This window comes from Salvelinus namaycush, unplaced genomic scaffold, assembly GCF_016432855.1.
Source record: "Salvelinus namaycush isolate Seneca unplaced genomic scaffold, SaNama_1.0 Scaffold431, whole genome shotgun sequence".
Classification (NCBI taxonomy): domain Eukaryota; kingdom Metazoa; phylum Chordata; class Actinopteri; order Salmoniformes; family Salmonidae; genus Salvelinus; species Salvelinus namaycush.
The window spans coordinates 109,069-134,981 of record NW_024061122.1 but is presented as its reverse complement, the minus strand read 5'-3'; the positions used below and the strand labels follow the sequence as shown (position 1 = coordinate 134,981).

General features: G+C 46.5%; 1 protein-coding gene across 2 annotated transcripts; it reads right to left on the bottom strand.

Annotated features, from left to right (window-relative positions):
* Positions 1 to 16,063: 16,063 nt before the first annotated feature.
* LOC120041293 (transforming growth factor-beta receptor-associated protein 1 homolog) lies at positions 16,064 to 25,904 on the bottom strand. Of its 2 annotated transcripts, none has more exons than XM_038986230.1 (12): positions 25,813 to 25,904; positions 23,930 to 24,640; positions 23,637 to 23,831; positions 21,431 to 21,585; positions 20,660 to 20,898; positions 20,320 to 20,505; positions 19,624 to 19,681; positions 19,250 to 19,393; positions 18,905 to 19,063; positions 17,939 to 18,098; positions 17,123 to 17,571; positions 16,064 to 16,806 (listed from the first exon to the last, which is right to left on the bottom strand). In XM_038986230.1, the coding sequence occupies exons 2-12, from the start codon at positions 24,615 to 24,617 to the stop codon at positions 16,615 to 16,617; spliced, it is 2,625 nt and encodes an 874-aa protein (XP_038842158.1). In that variant the 5' UTR covers positions 24,618 to 24,640; positions 25,813 to 25,904; the 3' UTR covers positions 16,064 to 16,614. The 2 variants fall into 2 exon arrangements, with proteins under 2 accessions (XP_038842158.1, XP_038842159.1); XM_038986231.1 differs by having other exon boundaries at positions 23,930 to 24,637.
* Positions 25,905 to 25,913: the final 9 nt, after the last annotated feature.

Genomic DNA, 25,913 nt, shown 5'->3' with positions numbered 1-25,913 from the left:
TATTAAGCCATAGCAACACTATTAAGCTCTAACAACACTATTAAGTCATAGCAACACTATTAAGCTCTAACAACACTATTAAGTCATAGCAACACTATTAAGCCCTAACAACACTATTAAGCCATAGCAACACTATTAAGCTCTAACAACACTATTAAGTCATAGCAACACTATTAAGCCATAGCAACACTATTAAGCTCTAACAACACTATTAAGTCATAGCAACACTATTAAGCCATAGCAACACTATTAAGCCCTAACAACACTATTAAGCCCTAACAACACTATTAAGTCATAGCAACACTATTATGCTCTAACAACACTATTAAGTCATAGCAACACTATTAAGCTCTAACAACACTATTAAGTCATAGCAACACTATTAAGCTCTAACAACACTATTAAGTCATAGACAACACTATTAAGTCATAGCAACACTATTATGCTCTAACAAAACTATTAAGTCATAGCAACACTATTATGCTCTAACAACACTATTAAGTCATAGCAACACTATTATGCTCTAACAACACTATTAAGTCATAGCAACACTATTAAGCTCTAACAACACTATTAACTCATAGCAACACTATTAAGCCCTAACAACACTATTAAGTCATAGCAACACTATTATGCTCTAACAACACTATTAAGTCATAGCAACACTATTATGCCCTAACAACACTATTAAGCCCTAACAACACTATTAAGTCATAGCAACACTATTATGCCCTAACAACACTATTAAGTCATAGCAACACTATTAAGCCCTAACAACACTATTAAGTCATAGCAACACTATTATGCTCTAACAACACTATTAAGTCATAGCAACACTATTATGCCCTAACAACACTATTAAGTCATAGCAACACTATTAAGCCCTAACAACACTATTAAGTCATAGCAACACTATTATGCTCTAACAACACTATTAAGTCATAGCAACACTATTAAGTCATAGCAACACTATTATGCTCTAACAACACTATTATGCTCTAACAACACTATTAAGTCATAGCAACACTATTATGCTCTAACAACACTATTAAGTCATAGCAACACTATTAAGTCATAGCAACACTATTATGCTCTAACAACACTATTATGCTCTAACAACACTATTAAGCCCTAACAACACTATTAAGTCATAGCAACACTATTAATCCCTAACAACACTATTAAGCTCTAACAACACTATTAAGCTCTAACAACACTATTAAGTCATAGCAACACTATTAAGCCATAGCAACACTATTAAGCTCTAACAACACTATTAAGCTCTAACAACACTATTAAGCTCTAACAACACTATTATGCTCTAACAACACTATTAAGCCCTAACAACACTATTATGCTCTAACAACACTATTAAGTCATAGCAACACTATTAAGCTCTAACAACACTATTATGCCCTAACAACACTATTAAGCCCTAACAACACTATTAAGCCATAGCAACACTATTATGCTCTAACAACACTATTAAGCCATAGCAACACTATTAAGCCCTAACAACACTATTAAGCTCTAACAACACTATTAAGCCCTAACAACACTATTAAGCTCTAACAACACTATTAAGCCCTAACAACACTATTAAGTCATAGCAACACTATTATGCTCTAACAACACTATTAAGTCATAGCAACACTATTAAGCTCTAACAACACTATTATGCCCTAACAACACTATTAAGCCCTAACAACACTATTAAGCCATAGCAACACTATTATGCTCTAACAACACTATTAAGTCATAGCAACACTATTAAGCTCTAACAACACTATTATGCCCTAACAACACTATTAAGCTCTAACAACACTATTAAGCTCTAACAACACTATTAAGCCATAGCAACACTATTAAGCCCTAACAACACTATTAAGCCCTAACAACACTATTAAGCCATAACAACACTATTAAGCCCTAACAACACTATTAAGCCCTAACAACACTATTAAGCTCTAACAACACTATTATGCCCTAACAACACTATTAAGCTCTAACAACACTATTAAGCTCTAACAACACTATTAAGCCATAACAACACTATTAAGCCCTAACAACACTATTAAGCCCTAACAACACTATTAAGCCCTAACAACACTATTATGCTCTAACAACACTATTAAGCCCTAACAACACTATTAAGCCCTAACAACACTATTAAGCCCTAACAACACTATTAAGCCATAACAACACTATTAAGCCCTAACAACACTATTATGCTCTAACAACACTATTAAGCTCTAACAACACTATTAAGCCCTAACAACACTATTATGCTCTAACAACACTATTAAGCCCTAACAACACTATTAAGTCATAGCAACACTATTATGCCCTAACAACACTATTAAGTCATAGCAACACTATTATGCCCTAACAATACTATTAAGTCATAGCAACACTATTATGCCCTAACAACACTATTAAGTCATAGTGTAACAGTATAACTTTAGTACGTCCCCTCGCCCCGACCCGGGCGCGAACCAGGGACCCTCTGCACACATCAACAACGGTCGCCCACGAAGCATCGTTACCCATCGCTCCACAAAGGCCGCGGCCCTTGCAGAGCAAGGGGAAACCCTACATCTAGGTTTCAGAGCAAGTGACGTAACTGATTGAAACGCTACTAGCGCGTACCCGCTAACTAGCTAGCCATTTCACATCCGTTACACTCACCCCCCTTTCAACCTCCTTCTTTTCCGCAGCAACCAGTGATCCGGGTCACGGCACCAATGTAACAGTATAACTTTAAACCGTCCCCTCGCCCCGACCAGGGCGCGAACCAGGGACCCTCTGCACACATCAACAACGGTCGCCCACGAAGCATCGTTACCCATCGCTCCACAAAGGCCACGGCCCTTGCAGAGCAAGGTGCAACCCTACTTCTAGGTTTCAGAGCAAGTGACGTAACTGATTGAAACGCTACTAGCGCGTACCCGCTAACTAGCTAGCCATTTCACATCCGTTACACTAGCAACACTATTAAGCCCTAACAACACTATTAAGTCATAGCAACACTATTATGCTCTAACAACACTATTAAGTCATAGCAACACTATTAAGCTCTAACAACACTATTAAGCTCTAACAACACTATTATGCCCTAACAACACTATTAAGCCCTAACAACACTATTAAGTCATAGCAACACTATTATGCCCTAACAACACTATTAAGTCATAGCAACACTATTATGCCCTAACAACACTATTAAGTCATAGCAACACTATTATGCCCTAACAACACTATTAAGCCCTAACAACACTATTAAGTCATAGCAACACTATTATGCCCTAACAACACTATTAAGCCCTAACAACACTATTAAGTCATAGCAACACTATTATGCTCTAACAACACTATTAAGTCATAGCAACACTATTATGCCCTAACAACACTATTAAGCCCTAACAAGACTATTAAGTCATAGCAACACTATTATGCCCTAACAACACTATTAAGTCATAGCAACACTATTATGCTCTAACAACACTATTAAGTCATAGCAACACTATTATGCTCTAACAACACTATTATGCTCTAACAACACTATTACGTCATAGCAACACTATTAAGCCATAACAACACTATTAAGTCATAGCAACACTATTATGCTCTAACAACACTATTAAGTCATAGCAACACTATTAAGCCCTAACAACACTATTAAGCCATAGCAACACTATTAAGCCATAACAACACTATTAAGCCCTAACAACACTATTAAGTCATAGCAACACTATTATGCTCTAACAACACTATTAAGCCATAGCAACACTATTAAGCCCTAACAACACTATTAAGCCATAGCAACACTATTAAGCCATAACAACACTATTAAGCCATAGCAACACTATTAAGCCATAACAACACTATTAAGCCATAGCAACACTATTAAGCCCTAACAACACTATTAAGCCATAGCAACACTATTAAGCCCTAACAACACTATTAAGCCATAGCAACACTATTAAGCCCTAACAACACTATTAAGCCATAGCAACACTATTAAGCCATAGCAACACTATTAAGCCCTAACAACACTATTAAGCCATAGCAACACTATTAAGCCACATGGAATCAAAGTCTGTTGTTCTCAACCCGTTAAGTTTGTGATTGTTCAATCATAATAATGTGTTGAACATTATTGCTTAATCAAACATACCATCTAGCATGCCATTCTTAACCACATCAGGAAGCGGTCATCATAAAACAGATACATCCACATTCAGGTCTGTCCTCAGGACAAGTAATTGGAATGTTGGAACGTAGCAGGTGACCCAGGTGTGTGAGTGTTCATCACACCAATATCTTTGTTACATTTCATTTTTTTCTAGCACAGATTGGAACATCCTCGCCTGCTTTCTACCATGTCTGTTTTCAGTCAGAAGTCTAAGCCTGTCAGATGGAGTAAGGAGATGAGTGCCAGTCAGAACATAGCTGACAGCAGCAGGAAGAAGACCAGTCTGCTGAAAGACAACAGCTGGATCAGACGCAGCGTGGAGGAGGAGGAGGAGCTAGTGGAGTAAGTGGGACACACACACAAAAACACACGCATCCTTAGACACACATATACACGAGTACACACATACACCACACACACACACACACACTACACACACACACACACACCACACACTACACACACACACACAGTGTGGAGAGGTTCTGAGCTGTCTCAAATCTACTGACACTGTCACCATGGTAAGAAGTTTACCAATGTCAAACATCTAAATGATTTGACAATATAATTTTTGGTAGAATTCTCTCTCTCTAACATCCATCTCCCTCTGTCTGTTTGATGCTAACCACAGCCAGCAGTCTGAGGTGGGCCAGCCCAACCCTGCCAGCCCTAGCACCCCAGTCAACCATCTGACCAAGAGGTACATTTGCATTATGTTTATCTTAGCAGCGTTCCTGCCTAGAAGGCCAGCATCCCGGAGTCGCCTCTTCACTGTTGACGTTGAGACTGGTGTTTTGCGGGTACTATTTAATGGAGCTGCCAGTTGAGGACTTGTGAGGTGTCCGTTTCTCAAACTAGACACTCTAATGTACTTGTCCTCTTGCTCAGTTGTGCACCGGGGCCTCCCACTCCTCTTTCTTATCTGGTTAGAGCCAGCTTGCGTTGTTCTGTGAAGGGAGTAGTACACAGCATTCTACGAGATCTTCAGTTTCTTGGCAATTTCTCACATTGAATAGCCTTCATTTCTCAGAGCAATTATAGACTGATGAGTTTCAGAAGAAAGTTATTTGTTTCTTGTCTAAAAGGAGTATATCTACTATCTGGTAATCACAGTGTTTTCTTTAACTAGATATCTACTAGTCACAGTGTTTTCTTCAACCATATATCTACTAGTCACAGTGTATTCTTTAACTAGATATCTACTATCTGGTAGTCACAGTGTTTTCTTTAACTCTATATCTACTATCTGGTAGTCACAGTGTTTTCTTTAACCATATATCTACTAGTCACAGTGTTTTCTTTAACTAGATATCTACTATCTGGTAGTCACAGTGTTTTCTTTAACTCTATATCTACTATCTGGTAGTCACAGTGTTTTCTTTAACTCTATATCTACTATCTGGTAGTCACAGTGTTTTCTTTAACCATATATCTACTATTTGGTAGTCACAGTGTTTTCTCTAACTCTATATCTACTATCTGGTAGTCACAGTGTTTTCTTTAACCATATATCTACTATCTGGTAGTCACAGTGTTTTCTTTAACTAGATATCTACTATCTGGTAATCACAGTGTTTTCTTTAACTAGATATCTACTATCTGGTAGTCACAGTGTTTTCTTTAACTAGATATCTACTATCTGGTAGTCACAGTGTATTCTTTAACTCTATATCTACTATCTGGTAGTCACAGTGTTTTCTTCAACCATATATCTACTAGTCACAGTGTATTCTTTAACTAGATATCTACTATCTGGTAGTCACAGTGTTTTCTTTAACCATATATCTACTAGTCACAGTGTATTCTTTAACTAGATATCTACTATCTGGTAGTCACAGTGTTTTCTTTAACTCTATATCTACTATCTGGTAGTCACAGTGTTTTCTTCAACCATATATCTACTAGTCACAGTGTATTCTTTAACTAGATATCTACTATCTGGTAGTCACAGTGTTTTCTTTAACTCTATATCTACTATCTGGTAGTCACAGTGTTTTCTCTAACTGATGGTCACTCTCTACCTGTATCTTCATCATATTTCGTCATTCTCACACAGGTGTGTCTCTTTACCTCACAAATGTATTTGTGTTTTTCGTTTGTTTCGTTTTACCTCAGCCCTCCACTTCCTCCAAAGACCAAGACTGTGTCCTTCGTTTTAAGGTAAAGAGGTCCAAATTCGAACTCAGGGGACTAAAATTGTACCAAACTCACAAAAAAACTGTCAGACCATCCTATTAGTGTACTGAACCGCGACTGTCTTCCCTCTCCTCCCAGCACCACCTCAAAGAGCATGAAAGACTCCAAGACAGCCATGAGTCCTGGGAGCACCTCCCAAAAGTCTCTAAACTCCCCCACGTAAGTCAGACACATACAGCAAGTGACTTGACATGAGTTTAAAGTTTGATTATGTATGTGAGCTTTTATTTAATGCCGTATTACAGTAACTGACCAAAAATCTTGTTTCATTTCCGTGTGGTCATGTAGAAGCTCAACGGTGAAGAGCCCATCCATGTCCCTCTTTACTGCAAGGGTCTTTTCCTCCCCCAAAAAAATATTCTACTCCCCACTGAGCCCTCCAGAAGTACTCCCCCACGCCATTACCCATATCACTGATGAAGAGCCCCCGGAAGTCCCAACAACTCCACCACCACCACCACCACCACCACCAACAACTCCACCACCACCACCTCCAACAACTCCACCACCACCACCTCCAACAACTCCACCACCACCACCTCCAACAACTCTACCACCACCTCCAACAACTCCACCACCACCACCTCCACCACCTCCAACAGCTCTACCACCACCACCACCAACAACTCCACCACCACCACCTCCACCACCTCCAACAACTCCACCACCACCACCTCCACCACCTCCAACAACTCCACCACCACCACCTCCAACAGCTCTACCACCACCACCACCACCACCACCTCCACCACCTCCAACAACTCCACCACCACCACCTCCACCACCTCCAACAACTCCACCACCACCACCTCCACCACCTCCAACAACTCCACCACCACCACCTCCACCACCTCCAACAGCTCTACCACCACCACCACCACCACCACCTCCAACAGCTCTACCACCACCACCTCCAACAACTCTACCACCACCACCACCAACAACTCCACCACCACCACCTCCAATGACCGAGTCACCAATGCCCCAAGCTTCAATCAGTGAGATCAGGTACTTTTGTCATAATGAACATTGATGATTGGCAGTATCCATTCAGTCATGACTACAATGAACAGTTATTTTATTGTGTTACTATTTCCTTTTTTATTTCGCAAATTTTTCTTACTTTTTAACTCTGCACTGTGATTATTATTTGATCCTGCTGGTCATCTATGAACATTTGAACATCTTGAAGAACGATCTGGCCTTAATGGCCATGTACTCTTATAATCTCCAGCCGGCACAGCCAGAAGAGGAATTTGCTAAATGTATGATATGTTACGAATTCCAATTTGTTGTGGCTAACGTTGGCTAGGTGGCTAAAGCTAATGTTAGCTAGGTGGATAACATTAGCTAGGCTAGGGGTTAGGGTTAAGATTGGGGTTAGGTTTAAGGGTAGTTGCAAAGTAAAGGGTAGTTGCGAAGTTGCTAATTTGCTAAAATGCTAAAGTTGTCCATGATGAGATTCGAACACGCAACATTTGGGGTTTTGCCTTAAGTAACCTTCTGTCTTATGTGACCATACCCAATGTAACATATCATACTAATTTTGAGTCCTGGAATTATTTTTACTATGTTACGTCTAGTCTATGAGACCAGGCTGTCATAAGGGGGAAGATTTGTTTTTGGAATTCTCTAAATATTTCCAATATTATTAATTTCCATGTTGGCTCTATGCCTGGAAATGCCGTTCTCCGGATTTCAAACTCTCCAAAAAAAAAACGTGTTTAAAATTCTAAAAACTGTCAATAATGATTAGGAACTGAAAAAGCATTTTATGTATTTTCTTTTATGTATTTTCTTGACTTTAAATAATATTTATCTTAAAACTGTGATTCCGATAAAATGTGTCCGGAGATTTGGTCAACTCTGTCAGATTTGTCTAAAATCCAAAATGAATCAGGACTGAGCAGGTTTAGAGACCAGACTCCCTGACCCTCCCTCCCTGACTCCAACCCAGACTCTCCTCTCCATACCGAACAGGTCAGTCCTGACTCCAACCCAGACTCTCCTCTCCATACCCAACAGGTCAGTCCTGACTCCAACCCAGACTCTCCTCTCCATACCCAACAGGTCAGTCCTGACTCCAACCCAGACTCTCCTCTCCATACCCAACAGGTCAGTCCTGACTCCAACCCAGACTCTCCTCTCCGTACCCAACAGGTCAGTCCTGACTCCAACCCAGACTCTCCTCACCATACCGAATAGGTCAGTCCTGACTCCAACCCAGACTCTCCTCACCATACCGAACAGGTCAGTCCTGACTCCAACCCAGACTCTCCTCTCCATACCGAACAGGTCAGTCCTGACTCCAACCCAGACTCTCCTCTCCATACCGAACAGGTCAGTCCTGACTCCAACCCAGACTCTCCTCTCCATACCGAAGAGGTCAGTCCTGACTCCAACCCAGACTCTCCTCTCCATACCCAACAGGTCAGTCCTGACTCCAACCCAGACTCTCCTCTCCATACCCAACAGGTCAGTCCTGACTCCAACCCAGACTCTCCTCTCCATACCCAACAGGTCAGTCCTGACTCCAACCCAGACTCTCCTCTCCATACCCAACAGGTCAGTCCTGACTCCAACGCAGACTCTCCTCTCCATACCCAACAGGTCAGTCCTGACTCCAACCCAGACTCTCCTCTCCATACCCAACAGGTCAGTCCTGACTCCAACCCAGACTCTCCTCTCCATACCGAACAGGTCAGTCCTGACTCCAACCCAGACTCTCCATACCAAACAGGTCAGTCCTGACTCCAACCCAGACTCTTCATTACCCAACAGGTCAGTCCTGACTCCAACCCAGACTCTCTATACCGAACAGGTCAGTCCTGACTCCAACCCAGACTCTCCTCTCCATACCCAACAGGTCAGTCCTGACTCCAACCCAGACTCTCCTCTCCATACCAAACAGGTCAGTCCTGACTCCAACCCAGACTCTCCATACCAAACAGGTCAGTCCTGACTCCAACCCAGACTCTCTATACCAAACAGGTCAGTCCTGACTCCAACCCAGACTCTCCTCTCCATACCGAACAGGTCAGTCCTGACTCCAACCCAGACTCTCCTCTCCATACCCAACAGGTCAGTCCTGACTCCAACCCAGACTCTCCTCTCCATACCGAACAGGTCAGTCCTGACTCTCCTCTCCATACCGAACAGGTCAGTCCTGACTCCAACCCAGACTCTCCTCTCTAGTCCATACCCAACATGTCAGCCATGTGTTTTGTGTTCATGTAGCAAATCAATGTCTGAACAGTTAAAATAAATGTTAAAAAAGATGATAATGTGTAAATGAACACTGTATCAGGACTGTGTTTGTCTTATTGAACATCACAGGTGCCAACTCTGCACTCAGCCAAGCTGTCACTATGTTTTCTCTCTATACCCAACTCACTACTGCCCTCTACTGTACAGGAGTGTGACCAAGGGGCTGTGTTCGTACTGCTGTCAACCAATGGTGGCTGGAGCCAACATGATCCTGGAGGATCTACAGATCTACAGCCACTCATCCTGCTTCAAGGTAAAGCAACACACCTGTCTATTCAACATATATCTATGTGTGTCCCAATTGCCTCTCCTAAGCTCTTTAAACTGCACTACTTCAGACCAGGCCCAATGGATCCTATAGGCTCTGGTCAAAAGTAGTGCACTATATAGGGAATAGTGTGGCATTTTCACACACCTACAGTTCGTCTCACACATCTACACGTCTATCTATTCAACACACATCTACAGTACGTCTACACGTCTATCTATTCAACACACATCTACAGTACGTCTACACGTCTATCTATTCAACACACATCTACAGTACGTCTACACGTCTATCTATTCAACACACATCTACAGGAAGTCACACATATTCCACATAGTTGTGCTGTAGTGATAACCAGATATGCCCTCTAGATGTGTATCATGTGTGCAGTCAGTCAGTCAATCAGTTGGCAGTCAGTCACACAGCAGGCAGTCAGTCAATCAGTTGGCAGTCAGTCAGGCAGTCAGTTAGTCAATCAGTTGGCAGTCAGTCTGGCAGGCAGGCAGTCAGTCAATCAGTTGGCAGTCAGTCTGGCAGGCAGGCAGTCAGTCAATCAGTTGGCAGTCAGTCTGGCAGGCAGGCAGTCAGTCAATCAGTTGGCAGTCAGTCTGGCAGGCAGTCAATCAGTTGGCAGTCAGTCTGGCAGGCAGTCAGCCAATCAGTAGGCAGTCAGTCAGGCAGGCAATCAGTTAATCAGTTGGCAGTCAGTCAATCAGTTGGCAGTCAGTCAGTCAGGCAGGCAGGCAGTCAGTCAGGCAATCAGTAGGCAGTCAGGCAATGGGTAGGCAGTTATTCATGTGATTCTAATAATCTGTCTCTGAACCCATACTGTATGTAACCATCTTCCTCTCCTCTTTCCCTCCCCCCTTCCCTTCCCTCCCCCTCTCTCTCCTCTACAGTGTGAGGTGTGCCATTGTCCTCTAGGAGACCTCCATGTAGGAGACAGTATGTGGCTCCACAGAGGGACAGTGCACTGTGAAGGCTGCTTCAGCACAACCAGAGGTGTGTGTGTGTGTGTGTGTGTGTGTCCACAACAAATCCGTCCTGCTATGCTGGCTTGGCTCTAATCCAGTCCTGTCCGGGTTTCTTTACAGAGAAGTATCTCCTCTAGGGAAGGATGACAGAATGCTCACGTCTCCACGGTAACACAGACAGAACAAGGAGACACTGCTTCAGAAGTCGTAAAAGGACACATTGCTTTAACATGGGTGGATCTGGCGGTGGACTCAACAGTAAATTACATTTTATAATGTAGTCTGGATCTTTAAATCTTCACAACCTCTCTTGCAAATTATTGTCACATATAGAATCAGATCCAATGACCTGGATGGATTCTTTATGTACTTCTGTATTTATCTACTTTCATGTAATATGACGATTTGTTAAATCCCATTACAATATAACCACCAACTGATGTCAGCATGTAGTCATGTTTATTAAAATGGACATCTTCACATGTTGTACATTCCACCTACATTGATTTACAAAGCAACAAACTACTATATATACAGTATATACACATACCAGTATCTATATATTTATAAAATACATCAGGAGAGAGACAGAGAGATAGAAAGGGAGAGAGCCAGAGAAGGAGAGAGCCAGAGAGGGAGAGGGGAGGTTTGTTTAAGGTCATGTTTATACACGTGTTATTGGTGTCAGGGGAGAAGGCAGAAGACAGTAAGTCCTTGTTTGTGCAGAGTAAACCCCTGCATCCCAAATGGCACCCCATTCCCTATATAGTGCTTTACTTTAGACCAGGGCAAATGACACCCCATTCCCTATATAGTGCACTACTTTAGACCAGGGCAAATGGCACCCCATTCCCTATATAGTGCTTTACTTTAGACCAGGGCAAATGACACCCCATTCCCTATATAGTGCACTACTTTAGACCAGGTCAAATGGCACCCCATTCCCTATATAGTGCACTACTTTAGACCAGGGCAAATGACACCCCATTCCCTATATAGTGCACTATAGACCAGGTCAAATGGCACCCCATTCCCTATATAGTGCACTACTTTAGACCAGATCCATTATGTGCCCTGGTCCAAAGTAGTACACTACATACTAAATAGGGTGCCAAACAGTGTTAAAAGGTGTTGTGCACTGATATCATCTCCTCCAAAACGTGCCACTCTTGGGGGGGGCGGAGTTACTGTGATTAATGTGTCCAATCGGTACGCCTGACCTAGTTATCCTGGCCAATCACTGTGCATGGAACCAGCCACTGGAATAGTCAGCCATGCCCACAAATATGCTACTGGCTTTACATACACAAGAATGATTATTTTTAATTTTTGTTTTCCCCAAATATCATGGGAACAATACCTTTGGCGTTTAACAAAACCTTGAAGACTGCTCAGTCCGGTATTCTACACTCCCATCCTACTACACCCTCTTCCAATGATTAAAAAAACATTTAGATCTTCAAATCGTGTAACGGACAGTGATTCATTCAAACAGGACAGTGATTCATTCAAACAGGACAGTGATTCATTCAAACAGGACAGTGATTCATTCCTTTATCAAGTAACAGAGCATTAAGTAGATAACAGGTGCAGGTGCCAATAGAGAATGAAAGCAGTCGTGAAGTATGGAGGGAACAGAGAGCCAGACAGCAACACCCTCATCTACAACATGTAGAGTCATAGCAGGCTGTTTCTATTCACATGGTAGCAGTTACGGTGTGAACAGGACGGAGTTTTGAATTAAAGGCTGAATAAAAAAAAAAAAAATACATTTAAAAAAAAACGTTGTTTTGATCATCCCCAAAGACAGAGGGTGCATCCCAAATGGCCAGAGGTCCTGGTCAAATGTAGTGTATTATGTAGGGAATAGGGTGCCACCTGAGAAACAGACAGAGGGTGCATCCCCAAATGGCCAGAGGTCCTGGTCAAATGTAGTGTATTATACAGGGAATAGGGTGCCACCTGAGAAACAGACAGAGGGTGCATCCCCAAATGGCCAGAGGTCCTGGTCAAATGTAGTGTATTATATAGGGAATAGGGTGCCACCTGAGAAACAGACAGAGACACAACACCCTTCACCAACAGAGAAACAAACTGGATATAACTGGATATCATAGAGCAGAAGAGTGTGTGTGTGTGTGTGTGTGTGTGTGTGTGTGTGTGTGAAAGAGGGGTTTCACTTAGTCTGTGCTCATCAAATGGTCTATTGCAATATCCATCAAAAATTTGACATTTCACACATTTTAAAAAGTCAAAATAGTTTTTTTTGACAGAGAAATCAGTTTGCTATAAACCTTGCAAGCAGCGTGAGAACAAAACAGCTAAAGCATTGAAACAAATAGACTGCATTGCAATGCGTTTTCCCTTTTACTGTTCACAAAATGCTCAGCTGGTTTTAACGCGTCGGTACAAAAACTAATATTTTACCGGCTAAGTTGCATAATTGAAGGGTTCCCTGTAAATCAATGTGTTAATACAAAGGCTTATTTCTTGCTTTGTTCGACCCACAATCATGTTGTTCACTGATCTACATGAACTGGGACAGGACCATAGATGTATAGAGATCATTACCTGGAAATAACACTAGTTGCATGGACTTTGCCACTGAGCGCTTCCACCATTTTAAAGTAGTCAACTGGACAGGGATTCCTATGAGTTGGGAGTGATCAGTCAATGATCAGAGCATTGTCCTCTTCAAAATTGGTTTGCTGAGTTTGTAAATGGCTTTAAGCTATATCACCGCCATCTAGTGGCCACAATAAATGAATGACAAGATTTGGTTCAAGACCCCAGGCAATGCAGGTGGCGGTAAATCACTAATATTAGCGATACACTTTTTCAAACATAAAAAAAAATAAGAAAATGTACTACTTTAAAATGGTGATGGCCTCAATGGTGCTGCCCATGCTGTCACTGACGCCTTAATGGGACAGATACAAAGCTGAGAACTCTATAAATAGGACATAGCTTAGCCTGAGTGCCAGTCTGTTTGTGTCACCATGACAACTCCTTGTCACTCATAGTCATGCCAAAAATAATTGGCTTGACTAATAGCAATAAAGTTGGCATGAGCACAAACAGATCTGGGACCAGGTTAAACGTAGCTTTGGTTAGTGAGACATTAGCCAATTCTTCTGTTCTGTTTTAGCATTTCACATCCCATAGAGCTGGGTCACGTTCATCAGGGAACACCGAAGCAAAACGTTTCGCAGTGGAAAAGGAAAACAAGTTTGTTTTTCGAGATGGCTCAGCTAGTCCCTCTCCCGTTTTCTTCAGTTTGGTGCCTAATGAATACGGCCCTGGTCTGAGCTGAAACCAGCTAGCATCAGGTTAGCTGGATGTTTCAACCCCACCTTGGTTTGCAAAGTGAAAACCAAGAGAGACAGTTCTTGAGCAGTGTGGACACAAGGTTTGGGTAGGGGAGCAGGTTGGAGGGGTGAGAGAGCGTGTGCAACACAGCAGAACATTTAGCAACACTTAGGAACTCTCCTGGCTCTGAACGCAGCCTCACTTGGGGAATCATCGTCTTCAAGCTCAGTCTCAGATACCAGCAGCAGAGAGGAGCCACTGTAGTGAAGGAGGAGGTGCCTAACTGGTCTGCAGTAAGACCCTTCCCAGGGATAGACTCAAGCTCACCTCAGGTTTGGGCCTGGACCAGGACAGACATAGCAGAGGAGGGGTTCAGCACTGGACCAGGACAGACATAGCAGAGGAGGGGGTTCAGCACTGGACCAGGACAGACATAGCAGAGGAGGGGGTTCAGCACTGGACCAGGACAGACATAGCAGAGGAGGGGGTCAGCACTGGACCAGGACAGACGTAACAGAGGAGGGGTTCAGCACTGGACCAGGACAGACGTAGCAGAGGGGTTCAGCACTGGACCAGGACAGACGTAGCAGAGGGGTCAGCACTGGACCAGGACAGACGTAGCAGAGGAGGGGATCAGCACTGGACCAGGACAGACGTAGCAGAGGAGGGGATCAGCACTGGACCAGGACAGACATAGCAGAGGAGGGGCTCAGCACTGGACCAGGACAGACATAGCAGAGGAGGGGGTTCAGCACTGGACCAGGACAGACATAGCAGAGGAGGGGGTTCAGCACTGGACCAGGACAGACATAGCAGAGGAGGGGTTCAGCACTGGACCAGGACAGACATAGCAGAGGAGGGGTTCAGCACTGGACCAGGACAGACATAGCAGAGGAGGGGTTCAGCACTGGACCAGGACAGACATAGCAGAGGAGGGGGTTCAGCACTGGACCAGGACAGACATAGCAGAGGAGGGGGTTCAGCACTGGACCAGGACAGACATAGCAGAGGAGGGGTTCAGCACTGGACCAGGACAGACATAGCAGAGGAGGGGTTCAGCACTGGACCAGGACAGACATAGCAGAGGAGGGGTTCAGCACTGGACCAGGACAGACATAGCAGAGGAGGGGTTCAGCACTGGACCAGGACAGACATAGCAGAGGAGGGGTTCAGCACTGGACCAGGACAGACATAGCAGAGGAGGGGTTCAGCACTGGACCAGGACAGACATAGCAGAGGAGGGGTTCAGCACTGGACCAGGACAGACATAGCAGAGGAGGGGTTCAGCACTGGACCAGGACAGACATAGCAGAGGAGGGGTTCAGCACTGGACCAGGACAGACATAGCAGAGGAGGGGTTCAGCACTGGACCAGGACAGACATAGCAGAGGAGGGGTTCAGCACTGGACCAGGACAGACATAGCAGAGGAGGGGTTCAGCACTGGACCAGGACAGACATAGCAGAGGAGGGGTTCAGCACTGGACCAGGACAGACATAGCAGAGGGGTTCAGCACTGGACCAGGACAGACATAGCAGAGGAGGGGTTCAGCACTGGACCAGGACAGACATAGCAGAGGGGTTCAGCACTGGACCAGGACAGACATAGCAGAGGAGGGGTTCAGCACTGGACCAGGACAGACGTAGCAGAGGGGTTCAGCACTGGACCAGGACAGACATAGCAGAGGAGGGGTTCAGCACTGGACCAGGACAGACATAGCAGAGGAGGGGTTCAGCACTGGACCAGGACAGACATAGCAGAGGAGGGGTTCAGCACTGGACCAGGACAGACATAGCAGAGGAGGGGTTCAGCACTGGACCAGGACAGACATAGCAGAGGAGGGGGTTCAGCACTGGACCAGGACAGACATAGCAGAGGAGGGGTTCAGCACTGGACCAGGACAGACATAGCAGAGGAGGGGTTCAGCACTGGACCAGGACAGACATAGCAGAGGAGGGGTTCAGCACTGGACCAGGACAGACTGTAGGTTTCACTTCAATGTGTTTAGAGTCATGATGGATGTGGAGTTAGTTCTTGTTGTAGAACTTCATTCACATCTCAGTCGGTCATCAGTCTCCCTGTTGTTTATGACTGGAGGCACTGAAATAAATACCTTCCTTCCTTCATTCACAAATGAACGAGAGCACACACACACACACACACACACACACACACACACACACAGTAGAGAAGTGTGGTCAGCTCTGTGTTTCTGAGTATGCTCCAGGGCTGCTCCCACTACGCTGGACCACGGTAGCCATGGTAACCTCCGTGCTTTTATCCCCCATAGTCATCATCTGATGTGACCCCCCCCAGACGCAACCAATCACAGCCCGGGCTGCTGCTAGGCTCCTCCCATCACACTGGCTCTGGGCGAGGCTTGGGTGGTGGTGGTGGGCAGGGGCTTCATGTGTGGTTGTTGCTATTGGCTAGTTGTCTCCTGGTGGGCGAGTCTCGTACCACCCTCTGGGCGGCACAGTGTGTGTGTACGGGCACGCCGCCTGGAAGACACACACAGTCCGGCTCGCTGAAGGTGTTGTGGCACAGAACACACCCCTTCTTCTCTGATACCAGGACTGGGCTTCTCTTCTGCTTCAACTGATGACAGGACAACATGGCCAGAGTTACATCTCACCTTCATCATGACTCAGCAGAACGTAGGAGCAATTACAAAGATTTAAAAATCAGAAGAGCTTTGTAGTAAACACATAATACAGAGTTGTGTGTGCGTCGTGTGTGTGTGTGTTGTTGTGAATGGTTAGATATTACTGCACTGTTGGAGCTACAAACACAAGCATTTCACTACACCCACAATAACATCTGCTAAACACGTGTATGTGACCAAACAAATGTGATTTGATTTTGTATGTGTGCGTGTTTGACGTGTGTGTGTGTCTCGTCGTTCCAGTCTCACCCTGTCGTGCTGCAGCTGTAGGTTCTCTGACCTCGCCAGCCCCAGTGCAACCTGGGAGGTACGGAAGGCGTGCATACTCCCCCGCAGGGCGCGTCCGAGGAACGGGCGAAGCAGCTGCAGGGACCACCCTTCAGGAAGCAGGTCCAGCACACGCACAGCGTCAAACACCTCCCCGTGCCGGTTTAACAGATCCACCGCTGCCATCTCCAGCTCCCCGGAGCCGGTACTACTGGGAAGGTCCCGGTCCAGATAGACCTCCAGAAGGAGGTGGAAGAGGCGCTGCTGGTAGGCCGGGTCCCGGGAGGCGGAACCCCACACGCAGTAGGCCTCAGCAGCGGGGAAGTCTTTGAGCTGGTGCACCAGGATGTGTAACGCCTTATCGTGCTCCTCTAGTTTCCCGTGGAGCGTGGCTCTCTCCAGAAACAACTGGTCACACTCCTGGATCTTACCTGAGGGAGACAGAGCCAGAGGTTATGGTTGGTTATAGCCATGTCATCATGGATAATAGCAGGGTTATAGTAGGTTATAGACATTCTCTGGTTACATGTCTCATACCATGTCCTTTTGGATGACCCCATTAGTCTGCCAGGAAACTAAATGTGGGGTATTGGTATTATCTCATGTTTAAACAGTAACAATACTTCAACTGGACTAGATCACACCAAAATATCGTTTAAAACGTTTAAAATCAACAACATTGGCCACCTACAAAATTACACCCCATTCCTGATGCAGTGCACTACTTTTGACCTGAGCCCTATGCACTGTATACGGAATAGGGTGTAATTTGGGACACAATGACAATGGACAGCTCACCCAGTAGTAGTTGGACGCGGTACAGACTGGACTCCCTGAGGAGGAGCTGGAGTTTGTCCCGTGCTATAGACACCTGTTGGTCCACTGTGGGGGACTGAGACAGGAGAGACAGGACTCTGTCTGTATACTGCACTGCCAGGTGGGTGTGGAGCTTCTCTTTCTACAGAGAGAGAGAGACAGAGTTACATACAGTAGACAGACAGAGAGAAAGAGAGAGACAGACAGCGAGAGAGAGAGAGACAGCGAGAGACAGACAGAGAGACAGACAGACAGTGAGAGAGAGACAGACAGCGAGAGAGAGAGAGACAGCGAGAGACAGACAGAGAGACAGACAGACAGTGAGAGAGAGACAGACAGTGAGAGAGAGAGAGAGACAGTGAGAGAGAGAGAGAGACAGACAGAGACAGAGAGCGAGAGAGAGACAGCGAGAGAAAGAGAGAGAGACAGACAGCGAGAGAGAGAGACAGCGAGAGAGAGAGACAGAGAGAGACAGAGACAGAGAGAGACAGAGACAGAGAGAGACAGAGACAGAGAGAGACAGAGACAGACAGACAGACAAACAGACAGACAGACAGACAGTGAGAGAGAGACAAACAGTGAGAGAGAGACAAACAGTGAGAGAGAGACAGAGAGCAGTAAAGAACAAGCACCAGGGAAAGGAGGTAAATCGTGGAGTAATATGCAGAGAGGGACAAGACAGTTATAATCAACTAATGTCAACAATCGTTACGTCTCGTCCGTTGTAAATGCTCGGTACTGCTTATGAATGGGTTATAGTTGTGCTATGAAGGGGTTATAGTTGTGCTATGAATGGGTTATGAAGTCCTAAGTAGGTACTCTTCAAGTGAAGTATTACCATTATAGACGCTGCTGCTGTAATTATGGCATTTCTTATGTACCCCTTATGAACATGTTATGAACGTGTTATGAATATGTTCTGAAGTCCTATGTAGTGTATGTTCGGACCTGTATCCGTCGGCCCAGCACCAGGTGTTCCAGGTAGAGCAGCAGAGCCTGGCTGTGTTTCCCCAGGTACGTGATGACGTCGTCTGGGTTCACCTGGTCCTTCTGCTCCTTAACCTGGTCCTGACCCACCGGCCTCCTGGTGAAGATCTGCACCCCTACCTAGAGACCACAGATAAACACCCATAGAATTACAATGAGTAGAGTCTTCTTTACTCCTATGGGTATATCCAAAATGGCCGGCAGTCGACATCATTACTTAGTTTCTGCTAGAACTTAGGGCCCTGGTCAAAAGTAGTATACAATATAGGGATTAATGTGCCATTTGGAACGCAGGCAGAAACGTACCGTCTGGTCTCTCTGCAGGGCCCAGTCTGCATATTTCCACACCAAGTCCGGGTTGGAACAGAAACTCAGGAAGTCCACAATGTAGTCATACAGATCAGACCTGGTAGAGTCCTGAAGGTCCCCATTCACTACCCGCACCCACAACTACAGGAGGAGAGATGTATTTTACAACCCCATAGTCACTTCATTACAATTCATATTAAATAATAATCAAGATAATGGATTGGATTTATAGGGCTTTTCGACCTAGGTGCTCAAAACGCATTAGTTTAAGATGTGGCCATGTTTGATTAGATTTGACTTGCCATATAAGAGCCATGGTGGTACTGTCACCGTGTTCAAACTAAGGTAGTGTACAGTAGTAGCATGTTTACCTGTAGAGCAGCTGAATCCTGACCGTTATAATGGTAGAGGAGGCCTAGTGCAAAATACCTGATGTACAGGAGAAAGATAAACCAACATAAAAAACACACTCATTACACACTTTTAAGGCAATAGCATAGCAGGCTACTTTGAACGCAATATCTTAGTGCGCACTAGGCTAACTATAGTAGTGCCCACTAGGCTGGGCTAGGCTAGCTGCCGTACCCGCTAGGCAAGGCTAGCTGCAGTACCCGCCAGGCAAGGCTAGCTGCAGTACCCGCCAGGCAAGGCTAGCTGCAGTACCCGCCAGGCAAGGCTAGCTGCAGTACCCGCCAGGCAAGGCTAGCTGCAGTACCCGCCAGGCAAGGCTAGCTGCAGTACCCGCCAGGCAAGGCTAGCTGCAGTACCCGCCAGGCAAGGCTAGCTGCAGTACCCGCCAGGCAAGGCTAGCTGCCGTACCCGCTAGGCAAGGCTAGCTGCAGTACCCGCCAGGGCTAGCTGCAGTACCCGCCAGGGCTAGCTGCAGTACCCGCCAGGGCTAGCTGCAGTACCCGCCAGGGCTAGCTGCAGTACCCGCCAGGGCTAGCTGCAGTACCCGCCAGGGCTAGCTGCAGTACCCGCCAGGGCTAGCTGCAGTACCCGCTAGGGCTAGCTGCAGTACCCGCTAGGCTAGCTGCAGTACCCGCTAGGCTAGCTGCAGTACCCACTTGTGGTGTTTCTCTAGCCAGGGGGCGCTGTCTGCCAGTAAACAGGCATTGGGGGAGGCCAGCAGGTCCAGAAGACTCTCGTGGTCCTGCTCAGCGTACAGCTTCAACAGAGCCGTGTCCACGTCCTCCCGGCAGCCGTTCGCCCCCTCCGTGCTTCGCACCTCACCCAGGTACGTGATGAGGAACCTAGAATAATAATAATAATAGCCATTTAGCGGAACACTTTTATCCACTTTTATCTGTATTTTACATACAGATGGTCCTGGGAATCAAACCCACTATTATGGTGTTGCAAACATCATACTCTACCAACTGAGCTACAGAGGACCACATCTCTTACCTCTTGCACCTCTGGACCTTCTCCTGGTCGCCCTGCGCCAGGTGGTTGAGGTCGGCGAACTCGTGGAGCGGCGGGTGGCAGCGGGTGAAGGAGGAGGAGGCCGGGAGGAGGAGAGGGTAGAGGGAGATCAACTCCCGGACGTCCAACTGACCTGTCCTGAAGTGTTCTTTCGCTTCTAAAAACTGAAGCTGTCCAAACTGTATGAATCCTGCTTGCTGGAGGATTCTTTTGTGCAATATCTGAGGAAGGGGGGTGTAATGAAAGAGAAAGTTAAAGATGCATCACATCTCATCCCTCCTATTCTATATTTTACATTTCATAAGGACAACCTAAAACTTCTTACATGGGAATATTGAAGACTCATGTTAAAAGGAACCACCAGCTTTCATATGTTTTCATGTTCTGAGCAAGGAACTTAAACGTTAGCTTTTTTACATGGCACATATTGCACTTTTACTTTCTTCTCCAACACTTTGTTTTTGCATTATTTAAACCAAACTGAACATGTGTCATTATTTATTTGAGGCTAAATTGATTTTATTGATGTATTATATTAAGTTTAAATAAGTGTTCATTCAGTATTGTTGTAATTGTCATTATTACAAATACATTTTAAAAAGCGTCCGATTAATCGGTATCGGATTTTTTTGGTCCTCCAAGAATCGGTATCGGTGTTGAAAAATCATAATCGGTCGAACTCTAATCCGTTTTCAGCTAGTGGCGAGTATTGAAAAGCTCTCTAGCAGAAACACTATTTGTGGCCGTCTGTACCTGGAACTTGTCTTTGGGAATGTTCCTCCTGGCTCCCTCTGTAAGGGCGAGAGCCTCCTCCACTCTGTGTCCAGCTAGCAGCTCCTGAATCTGTCTCTCCAGAGGTAGGGGCACCAGCACATACACAGCCTTAGTGGAGGCTAGAACCACCTTACCTATAGGGACAGAGACAGTTAGGAACAGAGACAGGGGACAGGGACACAGTTAGGGACAGAGGTAGGGGACAGGGACACAGTTAGGGACAGGGGTAGGGGCACCAGCACGTACACAGCCTTAGTGGAGGCTAGAACCACCTTACCTATAGGGACAGGGACAGGTCAGGGTTAGGGACACAGACAGGGACAAGTCAGGGTTAGGGACACAGACAGGTCAGGGACACAGACAGGTCAGGGTTAGGGACACAGACAGGTCAGGGACACAGACAGGGACAGGTCAGGGACACAGACAAGGACAGGTCAGGGGCACAGACAGGGACAAGTCAGGGTTAGGGACACAGACAGGTCAGGGTTAGGGACACAGACAGGGACAGGTCAGGGTTAGGGACACAGACAGGTCAGGGTTAGGGACACAGACAGGGACAGGTCAGGGTTAGGGACACAGACAGGGACAGGGACACAGACAGGGACAGGTCAGGGTTAGGGACACAGACAGGTCAGGGTTAGGGACACAGACAGGTCAGGGACACAGACAGGTCAGGGTTAGGGACACAGGCAGGTCAGGGTTAGGGACACAGACAGGGACAGGTCAGGGTTAGGGACACAGACAGGGACAAGTCAGGGACACAGACAAGGACAGGGGCACAGACAGGGACAAGTCAGGGTTAGGGACACAGACAGGGACAGGGTTAGGGACACAGACAGGGACAGGGTTAGGGACACAGACAGGGACAGGGTTAGGGACACAGACAGGGACAGGGTTAGGGACACAGACAGGGACAAGTCAGGGTTAGGGACACAGACAAGTCAGGGTTAGGGACACAGACAAGGACAGGTCAGGGGCACAGACAGGGACAGGTCAGGGTTAGGAACAGGGACTGGTCAGGGATACAGACAGGTCAGGGTTAGGGATACAGACAGGTCAGGGTTAGGGATACAGACAGGTCAGGGTTAGGGACACAGACAGGGACAGGTCAGGTTTAGGGACACAGACAGGGACAGGTCAGGGTTAGGGACAGAGACAGGGACTGGTCACGGGTTAGGTTTAGGGACACAGACAGGTCAGGTTTAGGGACACAGACAGGTTTAGGGACACAGACAGGTCAGGGTCAGGGTTACAGACAGGTCAGGGTTAGGGTTACAGACAGGTCAGGGACACAGACAGGTCAGGGACACAGACAAGTCAGGGTTAGGGACACAGACAGGGACAGGGTTAGGGGCACAGACAGGGACAGGTCAGGGTTAGGGACACAGACAAGGACAGGTCAGGGGCACAGGTCAGGGTTAGGGACAGGGACTGGTCAGGGACACAGACAGGTCAGGGTTAGGGATACAGACAGGTCAGGGTCAGGGATACAGACAGGTCAGGGTCAGGGATACAGACAGGTCAGGGTTAGGGATACAGACAGGTCAGGGTCAGGGATACAGACAGGTCAGGGTTAGGGACAGACAGGGACAGGTCAGGTTTAGGGACACAGACAGGGACAGGTCAGGGTTAGGGACAGAGACAGGGACTGGTCACGGGTTAGGTTTAGGGACACAGACAGGTCAGGGACACAGACAGGTCAGGGACACAGACAGGTCAGGGACACAGACAGGTCAGGGACACAGACAGGTCAGGGTCAGGGTTACAGACAGGTCAGGGTTAGGGTTACAGACAGGTCAGGGACACAGACAGGTCAGGGACACAGACAGGTCAGGGACACAGACAGGTCAGGGACACAGACAGGTCAGGGACACAGACAGGTCAGGGTTAGGGACACAGACAGGTCAGGGTTAGGGACACAGACAGGTCAGGGTTAGGGACACAGACAGGTCAGGGTTAGGGACACAGACAGGTCAGGGTTAGGGACACAGACAGGTCAGGGACACAGACAGGTCAGGGTTAGGGACACAGACAGGTCAGGGTTAGGGACACAGACAGGTCAGGGTTAGGGACACAGACAGGAACGGGTCACCATCTCCACAGCCATAGATACTGTAGACAGGTCTCCTGAGGTAAGTCAACAAGGTTAGACATTTAGAGTAGTGTAGGGGAGCCATGTTGACACCTTCAAAGTCCTGTAGGATGTGTCCGTCTCTGAAGGAGAGGGTCTGCTTGAGCTGCTGGTCCAGCATACTGTGGACGGTAACGAAGCCCTCGTCTAGCGCCACCACATAGGGAAAACACACCGCCGCTCCAATTACACTCTCTGACCAGTTCACTGGGGCACGCTGGGATATACCCTCTGCATTGGCAAACATACCTGAGAGAGAGAGACAGAGAGAGCATACTTCACTAGTGATATGTTAGTAATAAGATCTATTGATAAACCATACAGCTGCTGTTGTTGTAATGACTCACCCAGGCCACCAGGGGCAGCCAAGAGGAACTCCTCCCTGCCGATCCTCTTGACGATGGGCTTCCTCTCCTCGCTGTCGTAGGGGAACAGGTCCTGCGCGGCCCCTGTGCTGTAGTTAAGGATCATGTACTGCGTGGAGAGGGCCAGGCACAGGAAATAACCATCCAGACTGACCGCACATGGCTGCTCCGGCGTGTTGACCTCTTTCACCAGCTGCACCCTGTCCTCGTACACCATGTATATCTGAACGGTGCGCCGCCGGGCCGAGATCACCCCGATCTCCACGCAGAACGGGTCCCCGTTCACCGGGTTCTCGTTGACGCAGAACGCGGCCACGCCCTTAATCTTGGCCCCGCCCGAAGGCACGGGTTCTAAGGTGATCATGTCAACAACACTAACTGTAGCATCACAGAGCACAATGATGCGTTCTAACGCTGATGCGGCCTTCAGGGCCTCCACAGGCTTTTTCAGGCCCAGGTACTTGAACAGCAGTTTCTGGACGGTGTAGGATAGCATCCCCTTGGTCGTGGCATGCTCCTCCAGCAGGAAGTGATGTATGAAGCAGTCGTTGGTGCCCACGTACAGGTGCTTGCCGCAGCACTCGATGCACTCAATGTTGATGCGGGCCTTGTCTCCCATCAGGAGCTCCCGCTCCACGGCAGGGACCAGCTCAAATGCCTTCACACTCATCTTGAAGGCACAGCACACATCTACTGCAAGAGAGGAGGAGATCAGGTCAACACAGACATCTCCTGCAAGAGAAGAGGAGATCAGGTCAACACAGACATCTCCTGCAAGAGAAGAGGGGATCAGGTCAACACAGACATCTCCTGTAAGAGAAGAGGAGATCAGGTCAACACAGACATCTACTGCAAGAGAGGAGGAGATCAGGTCAACACAGACATCTACTGCAAGAGAAGAGGAGATCAGGTCAACACAGACATCTCCTGTAAGAGAAGAGGGGATCAGGTCAACACAGACATCTCCTGTAAGAGAAGAGGGGATCAGGTCAACACAGACATCTCCTGTAAGAGAAGAAGGGATCAGGTCAACACAGACATCTCCTGCAAGAGAAGAGGGGATCAGGTCAACACAGACATCTCCTGTAAGAGTCAGGAGGGTGAGATCAGGTCAACACAGACATCTCCTGTAAGAGTCAGGAGGGTGAGATCAGGTCAACACACCGTGGATGCGTCCCGATTCTCTGTAACAACGGTGGACATTTCCTTCAGCCAATTACATAAGTCCAATGTTTTTAAATCCATGCACACTTTGGGAGAAGGGTGGATAATTGGGATGCATCCTGTAAGTGCAAAGAAACAGCCTTTCCAATAATATTTTACAAGCTCTCACTGAGAGTCCCAACTCCAAGGTTAGTGTGGAATCAGTAGGACCAGGAACTTTTCCTGATCACGTGAACGGACCTGGAAAAACTCTAGGGCCACCTAGTTAGCTAGGAGGATACCGCAATAATGGTACAACTAGAGACTACTAGCAATTATCACTTGACAGTTAGCCATCATGCTAGCTAGCCTAGCTGGCAACAAACCTTCTCTATACGATCATTTCTAGAGAAATTCTGGGGCACTTTGATTAGCAAACCCAGAGCCAGTTTTGGCTGGCAGTTAATTACCTAGCAATATCATGCAAATATTGACGATCAGTTGTGGAAGTAGAGCAATGACTGAAGTAAAGTAAGCTCTCCAGCTAATGTTAACCAGTTTTAGCAGCTAGCTAGCTAGCTGACTGGCTGTATATATCTAGCTACTAAGCAATGACTCAGGCTGTCATTATTGGTAAATCGGTGCTGCTGTTTACTGTAAAAACCTTTCAAAAACAGCTATTTACATGTCCATACAAACACGATAGCTAGAAGCTGTCATACCCCAGCTGTAGCCACTGCAGATCTAGTATAGGAGACGCCGATGTACCACGGCCTTCCTTCCTGCCTTTTCACTTCTCAATCTCTCCACTCCCTTCGCTGCT